At 42.0% G+C, this 22065-nt stretch overlaps 1 protein-coding gene across 2 annotated transcripts in view; it reads right to left on the bottom strand.

The window, feature by feature from the left end:
• adarb2 (adenosine deaminase RNA specific B2 (inactive)) overlaps positions 1 to 21357 on the bottom strand; it is a 174842-nt gene extending 153485 nt beyond the window's left edge. For both annotated transcript variants that reach the window (XM_051411111.1, XM_051411113.1), the window contains exon 1: positions 21025 to 21357. In XM_051411111.1, coding sequence (XP_051267071.1) covers positions 21025 to 21127 — 103 coding nt within the window. In that variant the 5' untranslated portion in view covers positions 21128 to 21357. The remainder of the gene's footprint in view (positions 1 to 21024) is intronic.
• Positions 21358 to 22065: the final 708 nt, after the last annotated feature.

The following is a 22065-nucleotide window of genomic DNA, read 5'->3' as shown; positions in this document are numbered from 1 at the left end:
ACTTGTAATTAAACAGTTTGCTTTGGTTCCAACAAGCTGGTGCATTTACTCATTTAGTTTGGTTTGTTTAAGCTTGTGTAAAATAATAAAACTCTGTGTGAGATAGGTGTTAACCCTAACTATTGTAAAATTCATCTGCTAATCGTAAACTCTAATCTGTATAAGCCGCACATATACTTATGCTAGATAATTTGGTAACCATGATAACAGGTATGCATATCACCATGTGAGTGAGGGGATTTTCCTCAATCAAAAAGTGAAAAGAAGATAAAACTGTGTTAGCAGGTCCTCAAAACAAGACAGCATCCCCCTGTAGTATAATTGTACCAGATGCCACTTTTTTGTTCTGTTTCTTTATTCCAGCATGTACAGCAGTTACAGCGGTGCCTAAGTGTTAATTTAGACACCCTGTCACAACAGCAGACTTTCACAAGGGCACCACAGGCATCACCAAAGACCCAGAACACCCACTCTGACGCCCAACCACCAGCCAGGCAGAGCTTGTGTGTGGTAGATTGTGTCCGTCATGTTCAAGCTGAGACCCAGCAAGGAGAAGCTTTAGTCTTCTCCCTCCATCGCCCTCCCGACCCTTTAATAAACACTGACACTCACATCCCTTTGACATCCCCTCCTCCTCTCTCATCTGACGCTCCGCCGAAACCAGCAATTGGCGTCAAATCAGCCAAACATAATCCCACCATCCTCCTCATTTCCTGGCCGCAGCGCGGACTTGTATGAGAGAGACAACAGGGAAGAACAAAAGGAGCTGGTAGAGGTTTCGCGTCTTGATCCGGCTCAGCCACTCTGCCTCCTCTTGTGTCAGAGAGGAGCAGTGTTTAGCACAGTCAGCTAGCACCATGCTGTCTCTATTGTTCTGTGTAATTGCACTCAATGGACCTTGAGAAGTACATAGGCTGCAGACGCTCTTCCTTCCTATTATGACTGCTGTCTTCATGGACAGTGAAAAGGTGAGCACACTGAAAGCAAGCCACATCCGTGCTGCCTTAAAAACAAAACAAAAGACTATTCGTTGGCCTTTGAGACTCCTGTGCACTCAATCAATGCAATGTTGCCCGACTCTTTTCCTTCCCTTCAGTTCCTCTCCTCCGGCCCTCGTCTTCATCCATCAAACTGTCGCTCTCTAAACTGGGAGAGCTCGTCACCCCAGTGCTTAACCCCTCTTCTCTTCCTCTGCTCAATCATCCACCCTCCTCCTTCCACCTTTCCCTTGCACCTGCACTGGATCGTTTGCATGCATTTGCTGAATTTACCCTCAGGTTGCTCGGGTGCCACACCTGCCTCTGACCTCTGAGTTGTGGGACACCTGCCCTGGCAGCTGTCCCGACTATCAAACACTCGTAGAAGCATGCATAGACTGCCGTGCACTCATTTCCTCTCCTCTGTCTCTCTGTCTTCTATGTATGAACATGGACACACACAGTTCCTTGGGATTCACCCTCATTTTCCATCTATCATCCAGTCTCACCCCACACCCCCCACCCCACACACCATCACCATGTGCGACCCAACACTGCTCCACTTTCCTCCTGCCTCCCGGTAGACGCTCTCTGGACTCTTTTTGTGCTCCTTTGCAGGAGCCCTCGACACGGAGGCAGCACACCCAGGTACCCAAAGGTGGTGCAGGCTACATGCTCACAGACATGGATGGCTAACCACTTGAAAGGCAGGTGGGATTATCAAAACAATGGCTTTGCTTTATGGGACATTTGTGGGCTTTCTGGCTGGTCTGCTAAAGAGCAGAGAAATTCAAGCTCCCCTCTGTGTTGGCAACCGTCCTTGAACAAGACACTGAATCGCTACCAGGACTGGAGCTGTTGTTCTGTAGCCGGCAGTGACCTCTGACCTCCCTTCTGGAGGACGTGGAATGGAACATATTCCCTATGGGAATACAGTGTTATTAAGACCTAAAGCAGGAAGCAGTGTTGATCAGCAGGTGCAGCTTTGGAAATGTCTTACGTTTGTAAACCCTCCATGGACCTTGATTAAAGGAGGTATATTTAGCATCTCAAGTAAATGATATCAGAATTATTATCATTAATACTATCATGGATCATAATAACTACTGCCGGCAAACAAGCACTTTCAGATACTGGTAGGATTTGGCAGGTAAAATGTTATATTGCTACGTAGCACAAAACAGAAAGGAGGAGCTGTCCTTAAGATTTAAAGGAAGCTACATTTTCTGACAATGGCAATTACTACAGGGGCACATTCAGTTAAAGACAGGGCTGAGAGTGATAGGGTTTATGGGAAATGTGGTCTAAAACTGCAGCAAAAATATGGCCAAAAATGACAACGCTAATTAGGGGTACAACGATTCAGCCTTTACCCCCTTGATAGTGAATTTTATACCTAAACTCAGAGTATTAAAGCAAATGTTGGGATATTTTACAGGTATGTAACATTTTTTACCTCTTGGTGGCACTAGAGGAAAAGTCAGGTGATCACTAAAAGTTTTTTAAGATGCATCCTCTGGGTACAGTGAATGTCAATCCAAAATTTTATGACAATCCATTCAATAGTTGTTGAGATATTTCAGTTGAACAAAAAGTGGTGGGCCGACTGACCGACACTGCCATCCCTGGAGCCATGCCACTAGCCTTGATAAGAAAAAGGCTTGCTTTTCTCACCTGTTTAAAAGGGGCGGTGCTCACTTGGAAAAGGCAATGTCATGTATTTCCCTGCACCAATGAGAGTTAAGCGACATTTGAATTAAATCTGATGATGGCTGTGTGGTAGCTTGCCTGCCAGGTCACTAATGTGATCTGGCAATTATCCAGTCAGTTACTATTACACTGTTTATATATAAACAATACCTAATCCTACAGAGAAATATCTAAGATTTGAAACCAAGTTTTCAGGTTAAAGTTTGTTTTCAAAAAGTAAAACAGTACACCTCTTTAATCCTTCTGTAGGCATTCCCTATATCACAGAGCATATAGCTTGACAAGCTAGGGAACATAAGGGGAGATGATATCAGATCATCACTATGTGAAAACTATCATGATCACTGAGATGATGGCAATAAAGATGGCATATTAGTGCATAACGACTTGCAGGGGGAGAAGGGGTGTGTGTGTGTGTGTGTGTGTGTGTGTGCTGAGGTGGACGGGGGGCTTACAGCAAAACAACGCCGGCTCCCATTTTCTCAAGTTCAATTAAATAGCTTGTGACAGCGCGCATGTGAGGGCATATCTGCCGCGCGCCACTTGACTCCCGTCATTAGGGTGTGATGGTGCCAGGCTACACCAGTTTTATAAGCGTATTTTTAGCAATAATAACCAGCTGGTGAACATAGATGGCTGTGAAAACGCTTGGAGGCCCTGCGATCGCGTCAAGTTGAGTCTGAGGCTCCAGGGGATGATGTGTGACAATAAAGTCTTTGCTGTGCTGTTGTTAGTGTGATTAAGGCATACAGTGAAGAAAAGTGATGTTCTTTAATTGAAGATATATAATAAAGCAATGGGGAACATGTGTGTAAATGTGGTTATGACACAGGCCTTATAGCTCTGCCTTCCATCAGCAAAACCTCGTGTTTCACAAAGCAATCTGTCGATTAGCTTAACAAAGAGGTAAGAAAAGTAAAACATGTCAAAGTAACTGCCTACTAAGTCTCATGCCAATTGTCAGTCTAATTAAAAAAACGCTAATTATAACGTGCGTTCGTCTCAAACAGCCACTCAGGTATAACGCCCTGGCTGTCAGGTGTAAACAAGGCTCACAGTTGCACAGGAAGGAAAATCAATCGACATCTGTTAATTTATCTCAGGCAGGAGACCAAATTGAAAAATGGATTGCTCGACGTGCGCCCGGCGCAAATCTGCATTGTGATCAAGGAGCGATACGTCTCAGCACCTGCTTAGAGCACGATAATGGGCATCGCTGCAGTTTGGCCAAGTGCGCAGCCAATAAGGATCAGATTACCATCTTGGCAAAAAAAGCCGGTCGACGACAAGCAGGTGTGTGGAGGACTTCAGCCTGGAAGCTGGAGCTGTTTTAATGAACGGTGGAGAGAGAACATGGCAACAAAAAAGTCTGATTATTTCAGTTTAGTTCCTAGGACTACTAGGAACACACACATAACTACTTAAAATCCTGCTGCAGTGATTTCTTATTCTATCCTGATAAATGCACGACACCATATGTGCTCCAAAATGTTTGATGTTTGTTATAAACTGAATCCAATAAACATGTACAAAGGCTGTTCTTTAATTTAAATATGCATATATATAAACAACTGAAATAGTAATTATAGTTGTTCTCATGTAAAGGTGACTAAAGTACACTATGCTCTAATCATAGTGATAAATGGCTACAAAACACAAATTTCTCTATAGATTACTAGTCTGAAGTATGTGGTTAGACAGTAAACAATATATGTTGTTTCAATCTGCTGAGCATGAATGTGCATATTGTACAGAACTCCATGCATTATGATGGAAACATTTTGTGATGCAAGTGTATTCCTCATAGTATATTCACTATTTATAGGTATCAGTGCAACATAATTGTTAATCATTTATCATCCTGAAAAAGGGACTGTATTTTTAAAATAAATGTATGAATATGAATGTTTGAAGACCTTTAGGTATAGTTCCTAACTTTAATACACATGTACAAATCACTCACAAACAAGTTTAAAACTGTAATAAAAGAATACCAAATATATTTGATTACAACTATGATGTTTATATACCTAGTATCAATGCTTTATAGGAGTTAAGGATAAAGACACTAATAAGAACTCTGTTTAAAACTACATCACAGTGAGTTATAATTAATGCATTAATTGTTTTCATATGCAGAAAATAAATTAAAACCAAATTGTTCGGTAGCTTAATTGACTTCTTTAATGTATCATGTACTTTATTTTATTGCCAAATCTTATCACTGTAGACACAGGATATTTATTTTAGTTTGTGTCTCAGCAGTTGTTGCTTAACATGATAACACAATAATTAACAGTGTGTTGTAATTTTATTTATCCGTGCTTATTTAACATGTTTAATACTCAAATGTATCATCTGGCCTCATTTAATACTCCCCACTCTGCTTTACTCATTTGATAATCCTATTTTTCTTCAGTCTACCGATTATTACAAGCTGCAGCCGCAACATTCCAATTTCCCCACACCACAGGGATCATTAAAGTTTCATGTTATTTTATCTTATCTGAACAGGTGATGTTAGAAGCTGAGTAAAGTGTCTCCTGTTAAGAAGGTAAATTCTAGCTAGGAGCAAACCAGTCTTCATTATAGGAGTCTAATGAGTGGAAATGAAAGACAATGAATCTATTCACCATTCAGGGTTGGCTGGCTCTTACTGTAGTCAGACTAATGATAATGCATTCTCTGGTTTTAACAAAGAGCCAATCCATATGCCCTCTGACTCATTACATAACAGTGCTCCAACTCACAGCCAGGAGGTCTGTGAGTGACGGTAAAAGCTAATCTGTTTATGTGTTAATGTTTTGCTCATTTTTGTTGGAGTTCATATTTTCATTACTGCATTCAGCTTATGATTGTAAATCACTTCGTAACAACAGTGGTGGAAAAAATAAAACACATTATTGTCCTCCTAATTACATATTACAGCTATGCACTCTTTTCACAATGTCACACAAACGAATGTGCTATTGATAGTTAACATATTATGGTATGGTTGAAATGGCATATTTATCTTTCCTTTGCTGATACAGGATTGATATTATGATGACACAGTTACATCACCTGCATATATTATTGATAATACACAATAAGGAATACAGCAGCTTAATAGAACCATCATGGAATGGATTTGCTTAAAAAGGTCCAGTGTGTAGGATTCAGAGGCATATAGCAGTGTAACCCCCCTCGCCTCACTCTCCTGTTCCAAGAATGTAGGAGAAACTATGGTGGCTGCGAAACTATATATATATACACACACACCTACAGCTAGCCGCTGAGCTTAGCTTAGCATGAAGGCTTCAAACTGGGGGATACTGTCTAAAAGTAATAAAATCTGCCTACAAAAACCTTTAAAAACATCAAGTTGCAGTTTTATAAAGAGAATAGCCTAAGTGCCAAGCTTGGGTTAGGGTCCTGGCTAGGAGCAGTAACTTCCTTAAATCTTATCTAGTCTTTTCCTCCTGTTTCTTGCATTTATGCTAAGCTAAGCTAAATGGCTGCTGGTGGTGGTAGCCTTATTTTACCAAACATCTAATTCTCAGCAAGAAAGGGGAATAAGAGTCTTTAAAATCTCGTATTATGTATGTATTTAAGTTTCATTCACGTTAATCATGTTTCCCAACTTCCTACCTAACTCGTATCCCACATTACCCCAGAAGTTAGAAGAAGATTGTTGGAAACATAATGTAAGTACACAACTCAAATATATAACATAGGTCTAGTCATTTTTAGAAATTACATATCATACCTTTAAATGCCACAAAACATCAACACACAACTACAAGATGTGTGAACATTGCATAATAGGACATTTAAAATAAAGTAAGTACATGCTGGAAGTCCTCAGGTAAATGATTATGGCTATGAGTGTGTGTGTGTGTGTGTGTGTGTGTGTGTGTGTGTGAGTGCGCAGCAGAGGGCTTCAACAGACAGGCATACTTGCCGGAAGACAAATAGTCCTTTGACCTTTGTATGAACCAGCAGCCCCTGGTGGGTGATAACTCATGACCTGGTGGACTGGTAGGGCATCCATCTCTCACCCTGGTAAGGATGAATGTGATGATGAACGCAGCCGCTTGCTGCTATTTAGATAGCCCTGAAGTCACAGCTATGACAAACTACCCACACAGAGAGAGCCAGGGCTGAGCCTTGTTTACACTGTCTGCCCATTCAACACCAGGCTAGGACTGCACAAACTCTAACTGTGCCAGAGGGAACTAGTACAAATTCAGGGTCAACTGAGAACAGATATTAGTCTCAGTGAGGACACTAAGTTTCACAGTACGCACAGGGCAGTACATTAAATCTTCCTACAGTAGCTGTGTACATAACTGAGAATGAGGCAATCATGATGAAGTTATCAGAACCCAAATCCTGTAAAACCGACTAAAACAAACATCATGGATTCCTTTGACAATACAAAGGTTGCCATTCACTGAACTTTGACAGGTTTCAAACTCAACTATTATAACTACCTAACTTCACATGACACCAAAGCTTTGAGGAAAACAAGCACAGCCGCTATAGACAGCAAAGGCCACAAACGTCCTGCAAGGATTTCAAATCTAGCAATCTAGTAACTAAATTGAGGCAAAATTTATCATTAATATCATCAATTACATCAGATGTTCACCTCCCACTAATTAAACATAGCAGGGTGGCATTGCCCACCACCTCCGCTAACCAACTTCTCCTGCTGGGTAATATCAGATCTTTGATAAAACTATGAAGGTGCAAAAGAAGAGACACTACAAGACAGAACAGCTCGGAAGTGATTCAAAAAATTAGGACTCTCGGTTCATTTGAGCTTTAGATGGGAAGTTTATGTCAGGGAAGATGTACTCCCATGTACCCTCACACTCACTCACAGACACAGACACACACAGACACACAGACACACACACACACACACACACACACACACACACACACACACACACTTTCCACTTACAACAATTCTCAGCAGATTCAGCACCTTTCCATCTTACAGGTAAGTTGTGATTTCCCTTCTAAAGAGGAGATGCTGTCTAATTGGCATGCTACAGGAAACAGATTCATGACATGTTTGATTGGCTTTAAGAGTGTAGATCAAAGAACAAGATGCATCATAGAATAGCATGTTTGTAAAATTATTTTTCAATGTATTTTTGAGAAGAGAAGAATACGCATGGTTATCCGCATCCAATCCAATCGGGTTTAATGTTTACAGTTGAATAAATGTAATTTCTCTGTTACACCTCACCCCTTCCTGAAACAAATAAGACCTTAAGAGCAACAAGGCTCTGTGTCCAATGGCTGCCTGTGCTATTTGAAGTCTTCTTTGTCTGCCATCTTAAGCCTCAGCTGTGGCTGACAGTTAGAAGAAACTCTCCTGGAACAGGTGCCAAGAAGATAATAGCACCTGCAGCCCAGAGAGGTCACCACACTGACTTGCGGGCACTTCTCTATTGTTGTGTCTTTGTTTGAGAGCACAGACTGTGTCTGTGTGTGTGTGTGTGTGTGTGTGTGTGTGTGTGTGTGCGTATACATGAATGTACCTGCACACTTTCATGCACACGTTTTTCTCTCCATGCTCGATTTCTCTTCCCCACAAGTCTGCACACGTTCATGGGCGAGCACTTCTCTCCTTATCCAACTGATGGTCCTTTCAAATTAAAATGAACCTCCATCACGCTAATAGGGGGAGCGGAGAACAAAGCGCGGGCTCTCTGCAGTCAGCAGGAATAGCAGGAGGATTATCATTGCTATCGTCAGGGCTATTATCATTAAACCCAGTTGCCACTCTTTCCTTCCGCTGCAAACCAACGGGCCACACTGAGTTTACTGCAGCACCAGTTTGAGTTCACTCAGAGCCGAGCTGTTGTTTTAGTGGGGGAACCCTGGTGTGCTGCAAACACAACAGATGATTAGTTTGATTTCAATTATTGTTTCTGGACATTTAGGAAATCATGTGTATTTTGGAAAGCACTAACCCTAATTTGAACTTAATGATACGTTTAATTCCGTGTTACAGACATACACTATTATGCTATGCGGCAGTTCATAAACAAAGGCCTGAAGTTATCCTCTTGTTGCAATCTATTTCAGCATAATCATCATCTGCAATGCTATATGTAATAGCTTATTGCGCCATATTGCAAAATGTTTAAGCAGGGGTTGTGCATGTAGTGGGAGGAGGTCTATATACAAATATATATATATATATATATATATATATATATATATATATATATATATATTTGTATATAGACAGTTATATATATACAGTTTTGGAGTTACTGTGATTAAAAAATAAAACTATTAACAAAAATGTGAGAAGCTTTCTTGGCCATTTGCTTCAGGTTTCCCCTTCTACTGTCAGGCTGTGAAAGGTGGCAGGCTTCAGCAATGGATCATGAGGTAAAAGTAACACATCAGTTAAACTTTATCCCAACAAATCTGATGAAAAGGTACTGAGGATGAAGCTCATTCTAATGTCTCAATATGAAACTTTCACAAAACTTTTCACACCTCCGTGTTTAAAGACAACTATTACAACAAAAATTTGGATGCTGTTCATACAGCAAATTTTCTGCTCATATCCAAATAATTTCATCTTTATATCGCTAGCAGATGTGTGACATTTGAAGTTGTGTTGTTGTATTTTACATCATTAATCAGTGAAACTGACAGGTGCATGATGAATTAAAGCAAAATTGTTTGAGCAGCTGATAAGACTGCTCCTCTTCAGAGGTGCAGCTAAAACTGGGATGTTTTTACTAGAGACGTACTTCTTATGGGGACTTACACAATATACCTTGTGTCTAAATTTGGAATCACAGTTATGTAGGTTCATCTGTGCCAGCATTTCAGGGACTCTTTGAGCCCAGAGACATCCTCTCTTTTTGTCCTTTACGCAAGGCAACATTCGTAGCCTCAGGTCCTACGCACCCTTCACCCTTCACCGACAAACTCCGGCCCCAAAGCACCGCTGTGGGATTGTCAGTGAGGTGGAGGAGAGGGAGGGGGGCTTGGGGATGGAATTCTCCATCATGCCAAAGCCCATCCAAGCAGACCAGTGCCAAAAGCACCATGTGTGTACAAACAATTCAACTGAATCCGACTCAATGTATACTCAGGCCTTATCTGGGCAAAGCCAAATACACCCTGAGCTATCAAAGGGAATGGATGAGTGATTGGAACTCTCAGTTTTTCGGAAAATGCAAACACATCTATTCCGCTCCACCACTTCAAGCTGTACAAATCAAAATCAGGGCAGCAAGGAGGAAAAATAAACACCATGCTGTGTGACTGTTAAGAAACTTGGAAAACAGGACTTCATGTATCACGCAGATCGGCCCAGAGGTATATAAAACTCCAACTCGCCCATTGCCGGCCGACTCTGTGGTGATACGCACAACATCAGACAGAGTTAATGCAGGCAAAGATTTTTTTTTTAAATACCTTTTAAAGGATTTGCAAGATAAGCCCTGTCGGTCTCTCCTAGAAGGAGCCCCTAAAGGATGCTAGAATCGATGGATGAGAGAGGATTTACTGTAGGGCGAAGAGGGTTGGAAAAACTGTTATTTAATGCTCGCGAGTGAGCAGAATAATGAAGCAGCCAGGAAGCTCATATGTGTTCGCTCATCATTATCAATGCACTAATCTGCCATTAAGCAGTTCCATCAGCCACATGGATCTAATGTGCACTGGATGAAATGTTTATTTACCATTCACTACGAATCAACCACCATCAGATATATTTACATAGTGAAGAAGAAGTGGGAGATTGCTCTTGACCCCGCAGACAGAGTGAGGTGAAAATATCACGTTCTGTATACAGGCATAGTAACTGAGCCCACGACACAGACCTCTTTACTGCACAGAGATAATGCACTGTTGCCAAGAACGCGAACCACTTATCACATAAAGTTGCAATCCTTTGTGGGTATATTGCATCATCACAGGGTTATTACTACACAGATAAAAGCACAGGTGACAGTTTGCTTAACCCATGCTCTAAATAGGGATTGGCCAATCATAGTTAGTCAAGCTTTGGATTCTTCCACATGCAAGAGTTTGGAGGATTGTGTCTTCAAAAACACTTTCTATCTGCTTTAAATGTTAGCATATCTGGCTAACGAGCTAACTACCTACAGTAGTGACCTAACCGAGGTTTCTTCTAAGGTCAGGGAATAACTATTAACTACACATTAACAAACTATGTTTTATGGGATCACTTGCACATCCGCTGTGTAATGTTCTGGAACCAGTCCTGTATGTTACTATATCAGAGTTTAGGCAAACGTTAGCGGCTCTGCACACCAGCCAAACTTAATATTTGAGATAGTGTTTCGTTCACCAAACATAGTAGTCCTCATCCTGAAAGCCTTTTGTCTCGGTATCCAAGTAGGTAAGCTAGCCAGCAATAATCATACTGTTCCTTCTAATAGGCCTACAAGGACTAATAAGCTCTATACTTACAAAAACTTTCTGTTTCTTTATTTCCACGCCTTCTACATGGATTGTAAACTGGTAAAGATGCTGATTTTTTCATCTTCTTCGTCTTTTTGCACAATATCATTTTTGCAGCTGTCAAGTGCAGATTTAACACCCTTTTACAGCTTTCTTGTTTGAAAATGAGTCAGCAGTTAACACTGCCGTCCACTGCAGATGGCAGTTTTCAATCTTTATGACGGGAGCAAAAGAGGAAGATTGACTTATTTTAAGTTATGTAATGTACAACTTAATGTGTCGATAACCGCAGTAATGCTCATTTCTTCCTGCCAAAGATAGTTTTGAGCTGATGGAAGCATATTATGTAACAATTTGGTTTCATATGGGACATAAGGTACTTATTTTAATCCAACCGTGATGTTTTTCCTAAACCCAACCAAGTAGTTTTGTTGCCTTACAGTTCTGGTGCCTAAATTTAACCAAACTTCGATTTCACAACATTAACCATGTGACAACACAGGTCCAGTAAGACAAAGATCCTGTACACCGGTCTTTGGTACTCTCCAATATTTATATATGTCATTTTGGGAGTCACTGGCAGTCGATTCGTGGTTTAGGTTCGAGGACATTTTGGCTGTGCAAGAACAGAAACCTTGAAGGTGAAACAGCAGTAACTAAAGCGGGGCTTTGTGAATGGCCAATTACACTGAAGAACTGGAAGCTAACACATACTAGCCATGCTATCCCTCACATGGTCCTTCAAGAAAAAACACACTACAGTGCAAACACAGCAAAGGTACCAGCTTCTCAAGCTCAGAATCATATTAATGACCTAAAAAAGATCTATCAAAAATGGACAGCAGTGATTATGGTGATTGAGTGTCCACTTCAGCCTAAGTTGTGTGGAGCCACGTCAAGGTTAGGACAAGTTTCTTTGAGAAAAGACATGCTGCAGTGTGTCTCCACGCACTCGCTTGGTGAAATGAACTCGTTTGGAGGTTGTTAAGGTGTAGGATTCACTCCGACCTCCGGAGAGAGCCCTCAGGAGAGGCCCTCTTGTAAAACGCTCCATCTTATTAATGGAAATAAATGCTGTTAGCGCCCCACCCCTCCTCGTCGCCCGGCCCCCCTCCGGCAATAAGACGTGTCTATTCTTGGCTAAAGTCCCCTTCATTAACGTTATCTCAAATAGGCACCCAGTCTGATGGTGAGAGAAGGGACGGCGCGCGGTTAAGCTGCTTCATCCAATTTCATTATTCCATATGAGGCCGGGTATCAGTGTTAACTTTGCTATGTCAGCACAGCGGACGAGGTAGTTGTGCTGTCATGTGGCTGAAGCATGACATTAGTGCAGAGGTTCAAGACGCAGAGAGTCAACAGTGCTGAGCCCGCCAGCTGACCGAATGCTCTCAAAGGGCATTTGTGTGTGTGTGTGTGTGTGTGTGTGACTGTTAATTTTCAAACGTACTCAAATGGCAGCTATACACGTTTCATGGCTGACTCTGTATTTTGGCCTGAGTTTGTGAAACAGCAAAAAGCTTTTTTTGGTGCACAAGTTCTAACACCTTCTTTAGCTATTTCCTGCCTATGAAATATGTCCCTTTTCACAGTAGCAGCTACCGTGCTGTGAATACGCACAAGCAAGCCGGAGGACAACAATAACAGTGTGTGCGCTGCTAAAATGAGACACAGGAAGGCAGAGAGGGAGAGAGAGAGAAAATGGAAGAAGAGAGAGGAAAAGAGAAGAAGAGCGGGAGGAGAAAGTGTGAAACTGCGGACCGTCAAATGATCTGGCCTCTCTCCAGGCATGATGACTCAGGGATGATGGCACAGTTAGAGCTAATTAGGATCATAAACTGGAGAAATGTTTTGCCACCATGATGTGTGGGGCGCTTCCACGCTATTGGCAGGACTTCAGATTAGATGTGAAAGCTTGTCCGGACAACATGCTAAAAGAGTAAAAACAGCTACACTGAGTTTGATTTGAAATATGTAGATAAAGCCTACCCTGGACCATTATGTTTCTGTTTGAAGCTGGCTGTCATGATGTCTTGAAAAGGAGAATCTTTTATTAATTTTACATTTGGAGCCAATCAAGGACAGGTGAACTCGTCCCTCTCACTCAATTTTTCTCAATTTTTTTCTCAATTTTTATAACAAAACCTTTCTTAAAAAAAAAAGTAATCATACCACCTTAAAAAAATCTACGAGCAATTAGCTTTACGAGGAACAGCAAGCAGTGCTTGCCAGACGTTTTTGCCCCAGGTTTCAACTCTCTGGCTGCATACGCAGTGCCCTTCTTAGTGGAGGCTGTTGGGACTTTATGCAGCCTGAGAGGAAGACTGCAAACATAGTGGCTGAACAAAATCTATTTTTTCAATATCTTTACAGTAAAAATATAATTTAATCTACAGTATATTTTTATTCACAGTTGGTTTCTCCCTAAAAAACTCAAAATCAAAGTTAAGCCTGTTGTAAAGATTCAACTGAATTATCTATCATCAAGTCTCTATTCAGTAAAATGTACATCATTTTAAGAAGTAGGAGTTATTATATTCATGCATTCAATGCATAGATTTACATAGTATCTTTTCTGTTGATGAACTCCTGACTTCAACAGCTTTGATTGAACCGCTGTCGGCACAGACACGCACCATGTGACACGAGATCGGGAGAAGACAGTGTTTCAAAGTAAAGCTGGTCGGGCATTGGTCGATGAATCATTTTGGTGATTAACAGAAAATAAATCAGCAGCTATTCCTTTGATTATTTTCACTTTTCCAATAAAACTGCCAAACATTTGACTGATCCAGGCTCTAAAATGGGAGAATTTGCTCATTTTCCTTGTCTTACATTATTGTAAACTGATTTTTTTTCTTTTGTTGGTCAGACAAAAGAAGACACATAACCTTGTGCTCTGCGAAACTGTGATGGAACTACTTTCTCTATAGAACAAAGGATTTCAGTAATCAATGCAGCCCTGTTTCAAAACAAAGGTTGGGAATTGCTGCTGTATACTGTAAATAAACAAGAAGGTACACCTGGATAAAGAGATCACATAGCAGTTCAACTTGCTGCTCCAAAAACATCGAATATTTTTCATGTTAAAGCTGTTGTGATGCGTTCACTAGGCGTCTGACAGGACATGTATAACACAAAGTCAAATATTTCTAGAGCTGCGGTTCAAACAGCAGTGAAAGGGCTGCGCTTTGACTTGACTTTGTTCCTCACATCCGACGCCACCTCAAACTCTCTTGACAGTCCCTACTAGGCAGCTTCACTCTCTTTTACACCGTCAACTCTCTCATGTTGCGTTGTCTAGTGGACTGCAGACACACAAACACTGACAGGAAGCGATAATGCTGCTGACTTGCTGTGCAACATCTCTGTTTATGAGGACTGACAGTTCGCTGCGAACGGCAGCACACCGGCTCGTACTGTACACATACCCACACAGGGAAAACACACACACACACACATACACACACACACACACACGCACGCACACACGCACGCATGCAGTCAAATCTATGCTAATACACGCTCACACATGCATGCAAACAAATTAACACACATACACATCATCGGTGTTCTGTCGTCATAGCAACAAATGCAACAAGTTATTTGTGATGTGAGTAATACGCTTATCTCTCTAACTGTGGGAGTCATCAAACAACAGACTAATTAACTTAAGTGTCACCTTCTGAATTTTTTAAATCGGCATCTGTGCTTTTGATACTTGTGATTCATTTTCTCCACAACCTGACGGAGGCGCCTCTCAGCAGCCAATGTGTGTGTGCTACTGAGACATTCTGGCGTGGAATTTGTTTTCTGTGCCTGAACTTTAACTACAATTTCTCACTGCCGAGCTCCAAAAAAGCCAAGAGGGACTATTACGAGATAATTACTAATTATGCTAATGTGCTAAAGTTGTGCTATTCCTTTTCCTTGGTCATTTTATCAGCTGTCCTCGAGAGACCACAGTCAGTAGTAATAACCTTTTTTCCCTCAGCTAAACGTTCAGTCAGTTAGAGGACGCTGTGTCCTAAACCGCAGACTCCTCCGATGCTACCCTTAATCAGGAAGTGCCTGTAAATTCACAAAGCCATGCGTGCGCACACAGAGGAGCGCCGCGCCGTTTCCATCGGCACTGACCTTCATTAACCTCATAAATGCCAGCGGTGTTTTTGTCGCAGCTCTTAATGCGGTTATCAGCACAAACACAAACAAATGTGACAGAAGTGTTTCAGGGCTAAAACTAGAGCTTCACATCTGTGAAATACATCTCTCTTTCCCTCCCACGACACATAGGCTGCGTGACATTGGGCTGTCCCAACATAGAAACCAGAACCAGTAACTACTTTTACTACCTTCCCACAACACACACACGTACACATACACACACCCCACCTGCTGTGAATAAACCTACATTTGGAAATTGGTGGCATGGACAATTTGCAAGACTGAGCATGATGTGCATTTATTTAAGTCCTCTTCCTGTCTGTTTCTTGCTGCACAAGGATTTTATTTAGGAACAGATTCCAAATGTAAATCTGGGCCATTGGAGAGAATATATTGTGCCGTTACAATGCATATATATAGGTTTACAGGAACTGTTGCACTGTTTTTTTTTCCACAAGAAAAACACTGAGATAACTAAACAAGTTAGATTAAATATAATCTCGAGAATGAATTAAATAAGAGGCAGACACAGATCAGCCTCTTCCACTTCTCATTTTCATCTGAACTACACATCACAGCGCACCACAATGAACAACAGCACTCCACTACTGACTCTACACACAGTACTTGGACTGCTTATACCATACCTTGAGCGTATCCATTGTAACTATTTTTCAATGAGCTCTCAGTGCAGTATTATCTGGCACTGAGAAGATCCCTGACTATGTTTATTGATGCTATCGTTCAGGCTCTAACAGACACCATGTGAAAGTAGTACTGTATGTAACAGAAGCCTATTTTACAAAATTGTGTTCAGTTTATTTCTGTCATTCTGTAATTGTTTAAAACGTTTTGTAATTTAAGTTTGAGGAGGTTGACAAAACAGTAAAAAAGGACTTTAAAGTAACTTAATTCCAATTACAAACTCAGCTGCAAAGATGTACTGTAAAAGGCTGCATGCCATTTTCAGCAATGCCATTTGACTCATGGGTCACCCTGGTAGCTCACCTGGTAGAGCTGGCACCCATGTATTAATGCTGAACCCTTGCTGCAGCGGCCATAGGTTCAACACTGACCTGTGGCCCTCTGCTGCGTCTCTCTCTCTCTCTCTCTCTCTCTCTCTCTCTCTCTCTCTCTCTCTCTCTCTCCCCCAATTACTCTTCAGCGGTCTCTATCAATACAAGCAATAAAAGCCCCAAAATATCTAAAAAAATAAATAAATTATTAAATTAATTAGTACAACTTGTCAGTTGCAAAAGACCAAATTGCCGCTCAAAACATTTTTTTTTAGAGGGGCAGCATTCCTGGTTTATGTAAGATGTCATAACCACAATGTATCCAATTCCATTCTGACTGAGAACTTTCTTGCATGTCATGCCTACCCTCTTCCTAACTATATAGGAACAGGGTATATATTTTTTATTTAACAAAAGAAATTAAAAATGACTTGGAAATCAAGTCATTTGCAGAGCACAGTCAAAATGTCCTGAAAGATCGCGAGGTGGAGAGGTGAGGTAATTTTAAAACACAGCTGTAATTTATCCACTTTACACTTCATGCCCCTTTAAAGGCTGAAAAATAGTCTAATAGAATCAAAACTGTATATCATCAAACTAAATCAAAGCTATTTTTGTTGCCCATTGCAATACATAACATTTTGGAGATATAAGGTTTTCATCCGACAGTGACAATTACTGAGCGTTTTGTGCAGCGACCAGGAATTAAAAATTCTTGGATGCAGAAACATATCTGGCTGAACCTACATATTTTGGATTTCTTAGAAACAGCAAAATCCTAATGGAGGCTCTGCCTTCCTCGGGCTCCACTCTCCATCCTGACCTCTGCCCTCGCCTCACTGCATCACTCTCCTCAGCCTAAACAGGAGAGCGGATGAAGCTGTACGATCAGAGTTTCCTCTCGCTCTTCCCTCCTCTGTTCAGCCGCGTGTCAGAGCAGCCCTTAGAGAGCACAGAGGGGCTGGACGCTGGTCGCCTCCTCAGCGCCACTAACGTCTCTGCCGGTGGCCCCCCACCTCTCTCTACAACGGGAGCCTCGGATGTAAGAAGGTGATGACCCTCATAGTCAGCCCTGCCCTCTCTCCTGCCTCAACTTTCATCACCATCCCGTCAGCCCACACTCGAGCCCTCTGCCGCCACCTCGCCAGGAGCGAGAGCGTAAACAGTAATGGCTACATAAATTATGTTACACTCTGTGTTTTTCACATTTCTCCCTCGGCACTCTTGATGATACGCTGATATACTGTACTGTAGGCTGACAGTACAGGTTGATAAGTGTGGTTGTAAAAAATAATGTTGGTCTATAAATCTCTGCTGTGCTTATTTTTGTTCATAAAAAAAACACATTGTGGATAAAAGACAAGGAATACGTTGTACATATGCCACAGTTTAAGGTAGGAGAGAGGAAAAAAGGTCACGCTATACTGATGATTGACAGGTATTCTTTTACAGACGGTGGACTCGAGCTATACTCGCCCAGATGTTCCTGTACATCACCGGACTGTCACACACCTCCAAAAAGAATTTTATTTGTGGCACTGACACCCCTGAGGGACATAACCATAAATCACAAGGCTGTGATTAATTAAGAGGCAGACACACAGCGTGTCCATGAATTCTTCTAAGAGCGATGACACTGGACAAACACAGTGCTTAAGGGAGGGCAAACAAATGCAGAGCGAGGGGCACATCCGCACAATGCCGAGCTGACAGGAGCACTGTAACCTGAATGCGAGGAGGCAGCGGTTGGCGAAGTGCGAGTGAAGAGCAGCATTGGGAGCTAAAAACACAGCTGTGTGTGTGATTTCTAGGAATTTGGCGCTTGGGTGACACGAAATGTCAGCAAATTAATCTCTGATCTTTAATCTGCGGTCTGAAGCTATTTGTTTTGCACTCTATAGGCGCCCCATAAATGAACAACTGCAAAGAAGAGTTTGGGGGGGGATTAATAGAAGTTGTGGGGTGGAATCTGCTTACAAGCTTTTGAATACACACATAAGTTTTAGTGAGTCCATCTACAAATAATCTGCAGACTTTTCAAAGGATTAAGACCCAAATGTCAAGCAATAATCCCTCTGTGACTTTTTTTGCCTTAAGGTCTATAAAAATAATTGTGTGGAATCTCAAGATGATCAGTTGGCATTTGAGATGAAGGATAATAATGATAAAAAAATTAATTTAAAAAAAATGCTCAATCCGGCTTTGCGCAATTTTTTGGTCAAGTTTGAAGTAGGAAATAAATCCTTCTATCTGAACTGTGCTCTTATTTTGACAGTTTAAGACACATTTAAAAATTCTGTGTTTCTGAGAGAGAGAGGGAGAAAAAAACCCACAACCACAGAGAGAAACACACTCAAACAGAAAATACCAGATCTGACTGAATGTTTGAGCTGCTGCTGCACAGTGAGCCCACCTCCTGCAGCTTTGGAGGAGTCAGCGGCCATCAGCACTTCCCAAAGACACAGTTCATTTACAAGCGGTCCCTGAACTGGCCCCTAATGTCCCGTGTTATCAGAATGAATCAGCAGCGCTGATAAATTAGCCGTTCGGAAACACACTGCGAAGGCCTGTCAGCTAATGTGCACGCGTTTGTGTGGTACTCATATGCAATGCTTAATGTTGTGGAACCAATTCTGTCGTTTCCATTATGTAAATACATTTGCCTCAGCACTATATTTTATGTATTGTCTCCCTTGTCTCAATTACTTGGGCTATTAAAAATCAAGAGGTTATGGAAATGAGGTGCAGTTGTCTGTTTGTAGTTTGATGACAAGTGCAAAGTGTTTATGAAAGCTCGTTATGCATTCAATTGCAGTCGGATACGTCAACACGCTCCGAGCGTTCATCCATATTCCACAATGCAACGGGGTGGCAAGGCAGTATCTTCAAGCATAAACAACACTAACAGTTGTGTTATCGTCGGTTATACATATAAATAAATAAAAATAAATGTGCTATTGCTGTTTTATTTAGATCTTCTCTGCTTTCTTACAGAGGAGGCAGAAAATGTGAAAGTGGAAACAAAAAGATATTTCTGGTTGTGTTTGTGGCCTGTGCCAGAGAAAATAGTGTGTGATGCTTCAGTTTGGGTAACTTACTGTTAATTAGCCAGAATACCTCAGGAAATAATCAAGAAAACTAAATCAGGGAGAATCTCCTAGGAGGCAGTTAAGCTTTTAAGTATTGCAGCTTCCCTGACATATCCAAACAACTCCTTTCTTAATCTTTATTTTTAAATGTCATTTTCCCATGTTTTTCACTGTGAGGCAAAATGTGAAATAAGTTGGTGTAAAATTACTCCAAAATCACAGATTCATTTTAACAGTGAACAACATTAAACTGTGACCACTTTGAAATAGACAAAATAAAAAAATTAAAAAACCCACCACAAATTCTCCAAGTGAGAGGTGGTGGGATGGAAATGTGTGATCAGTCAAAGTGCTGAAAATTATTATTTAAAAAAAAAAAAGTCAGTAAAAGCATAAAAAGGTATAAATGTGTATCTGTGATTGGCAGCAAAAGTGTACATCTCCCTCCAGGTTCCAGAGCATTAAACCACACAGGGAATTTGCTTAGCATGAGCTCTGGTCAGCATCTATTTCAGCACGGCTAAAAGAGCAAATGTTACTTTGTTATTAAGACACTGAAAATCAGCATGCTTTCCCTTTTTGATTACTGGTAGAATTAATAGACAGTATGTCTTAAAGGTTTAACGCACTGATGTCACACACACTCTTTCATTAAGTCTACTCTCTGCAGTAGTTTGAGAAATTTTAATTCAAAAATACACACAAATAAAAATAGTGGCATGAATTTAAATATTATTCTAAAAGACTGAACCACTAATGGTATTTTTCTTCTCCTTTCCTCTCCCTGTTGAAGGCCCAAAACTGCTTCTCAAACTTGAGACTTTTTAGTGTTTAGTATGGTTGAATTAAGCACAGCAGAGCACTAAAGTTTAAGCCTTTAATGAAGCAGAAAATAGTTTAAAAAGAGACAACGGAAAAAGAAACAAGCTCTGAGAAATTATTCGGAACAGGAGTAGTGAATGTGAGGGTGTTAGTACTACTGCATACAGCGGTGACATTTAAGTGCTCTCCTTAAAAAATCTTTTAGTTTTATTGGAGTGCATGTGGCGCCTTGCTCTCGCTTTACCCTATTAGTGTAAATGTGAAGTCACTAACAGAAACGGATTTAGTAATCTGATTCAAATGATGGAGGAAATCCGTGCTGTTTGCAGTGAGGAAGTTCAACGCGGTGCGCTGACAACGTCGAGACCTGTTCGGATGCATCAAGAATCCGGTGTTAAATAAGAAAGGCGAGCCGCTTTCCTGCACATGGACACGTTCAAAACTTCTATTAAAGCGAATCGGTCGTTTTCATTCCCCTCGCTGTCCTCCTGGGAGTCAGAGACAGCGCAGGCTTTTTGAGGACAATAGACGCAGCAGCAACTAAACTTTCCCAGGCGAACACAATGCGCCACTGAGAGCGGACGGCACGTCTCGAACAGGAATCATTTCTCCGTGTCCACTGTGGGAGAATTTGCAGGAAGCGGCCGCGGACAGTGCGCCGTGCGGAGGCTGGAGCAGCGCGAGGTCGACCGGGCCGCCGTGCGCTCCGACGCCCCGCCAAGGTGCGCGCCACCTCCGCCCGCGCTGCGAAGGGAAGACACACGAAGGGAAACAAGTGCTGTAAAGTTGTACCTTTTCTCTTCGATCGCCTCCTCCGTCTCCTCTTCAGCTTGCATTTGACCTGGCCGCTCTGAGCCCCCGACGCGCGGCTGTTGTTTCCAAGTACGGATGCCATCAGCGCAGCCTTTGGAGCGAGGCGCAGGAATAACTTGGACTCGGCGGCTCGACTCTCCTTTGTACTTGTCTCTCTTCAGCCTCCGTTGCTCTCTGATAACGCAGCGTCCTCGGCTTTGACGTAGACTCGGACTTTATTTTCGGCTCTCCCTCCTTTTTTTCTTTTTTCTTTATCCCTCCAAACCAGGGGGGAGCGCGTCTTGCTGTTCCTGTATCACCTCTGAAACTCCAGCTCGCCTCCAGCTCACGGAGAGACCGTTTGCAGCGCAGCGTGGCAGCTCTCAGCAGCACTGATACCGGCGCCCCGTCTGCTCCGCTCCTCTCCGACAGTTTTCCGCGCCTCTGCAGAATATTTGGCATCAGCCACTTTGGATTCAATCATGCAGGACGCCTATCTATTTGCTGCCGAGCTTTCTAATTAGGGTCCAATCGTGGCTGTCTGGGAGGTGTGACATCACCGGCGACACCCACCAACTCACACCCCTTATTCACCCGCTGCTTTTTTAAATGTTTGTTACATTCAGGACTTATTCCCTCGCACTTTTTTTCCACACTGCAGGGGGAGTGTGTTCTCTTCCGCCCTCCACAGGGAGGTGGGGGGGTGGGGGTCAGGGGTCAGGCTGGTAGGGATTCTTGCTCAAGGGCACTTCAGCAGGTCGGATGTTTTGCAGCATGATGAGGGACTTGAATATGGTTATCCTTGCTGGCGGACTGTTTCCATGCTTACTACGTGCCACCCTGCTGCAAACTCACCACCAACTCCAGGCTAAAAGAAACAGGGTGGTGGTGTTCCGGACAGAAAAAACATAAATTCTCCTCTCCACACAGTCCGCTGTTGAAGTCCGTGAATCCTTCTCCTCTCCCTCCTTGTTTGTCCACCGAGATTTGGGATTTATCATTTTCTTGCAGGATTATGGATCTGAAAGAAACTCCCTCTCA

The sequence above is a fragment of the Dicentrarchus labrax genome, unplaced genomic scaffold (assembly GCF_905237075.1).
Source record: "Dicentrarchus labrax unplaced genomic scaffold, dlabrax2021, whole genome shotgun sequence".
NCBI lineage: Eukaryota > Metazoa > Chordata > Actinopteri > Moronidae > Dicentrarchus > Dicentrarchus labrax.
Note: the sequence above shows the minus strand (reverse complement) of the source record. Positions and strands in the feature narration are given on the sequence as shown.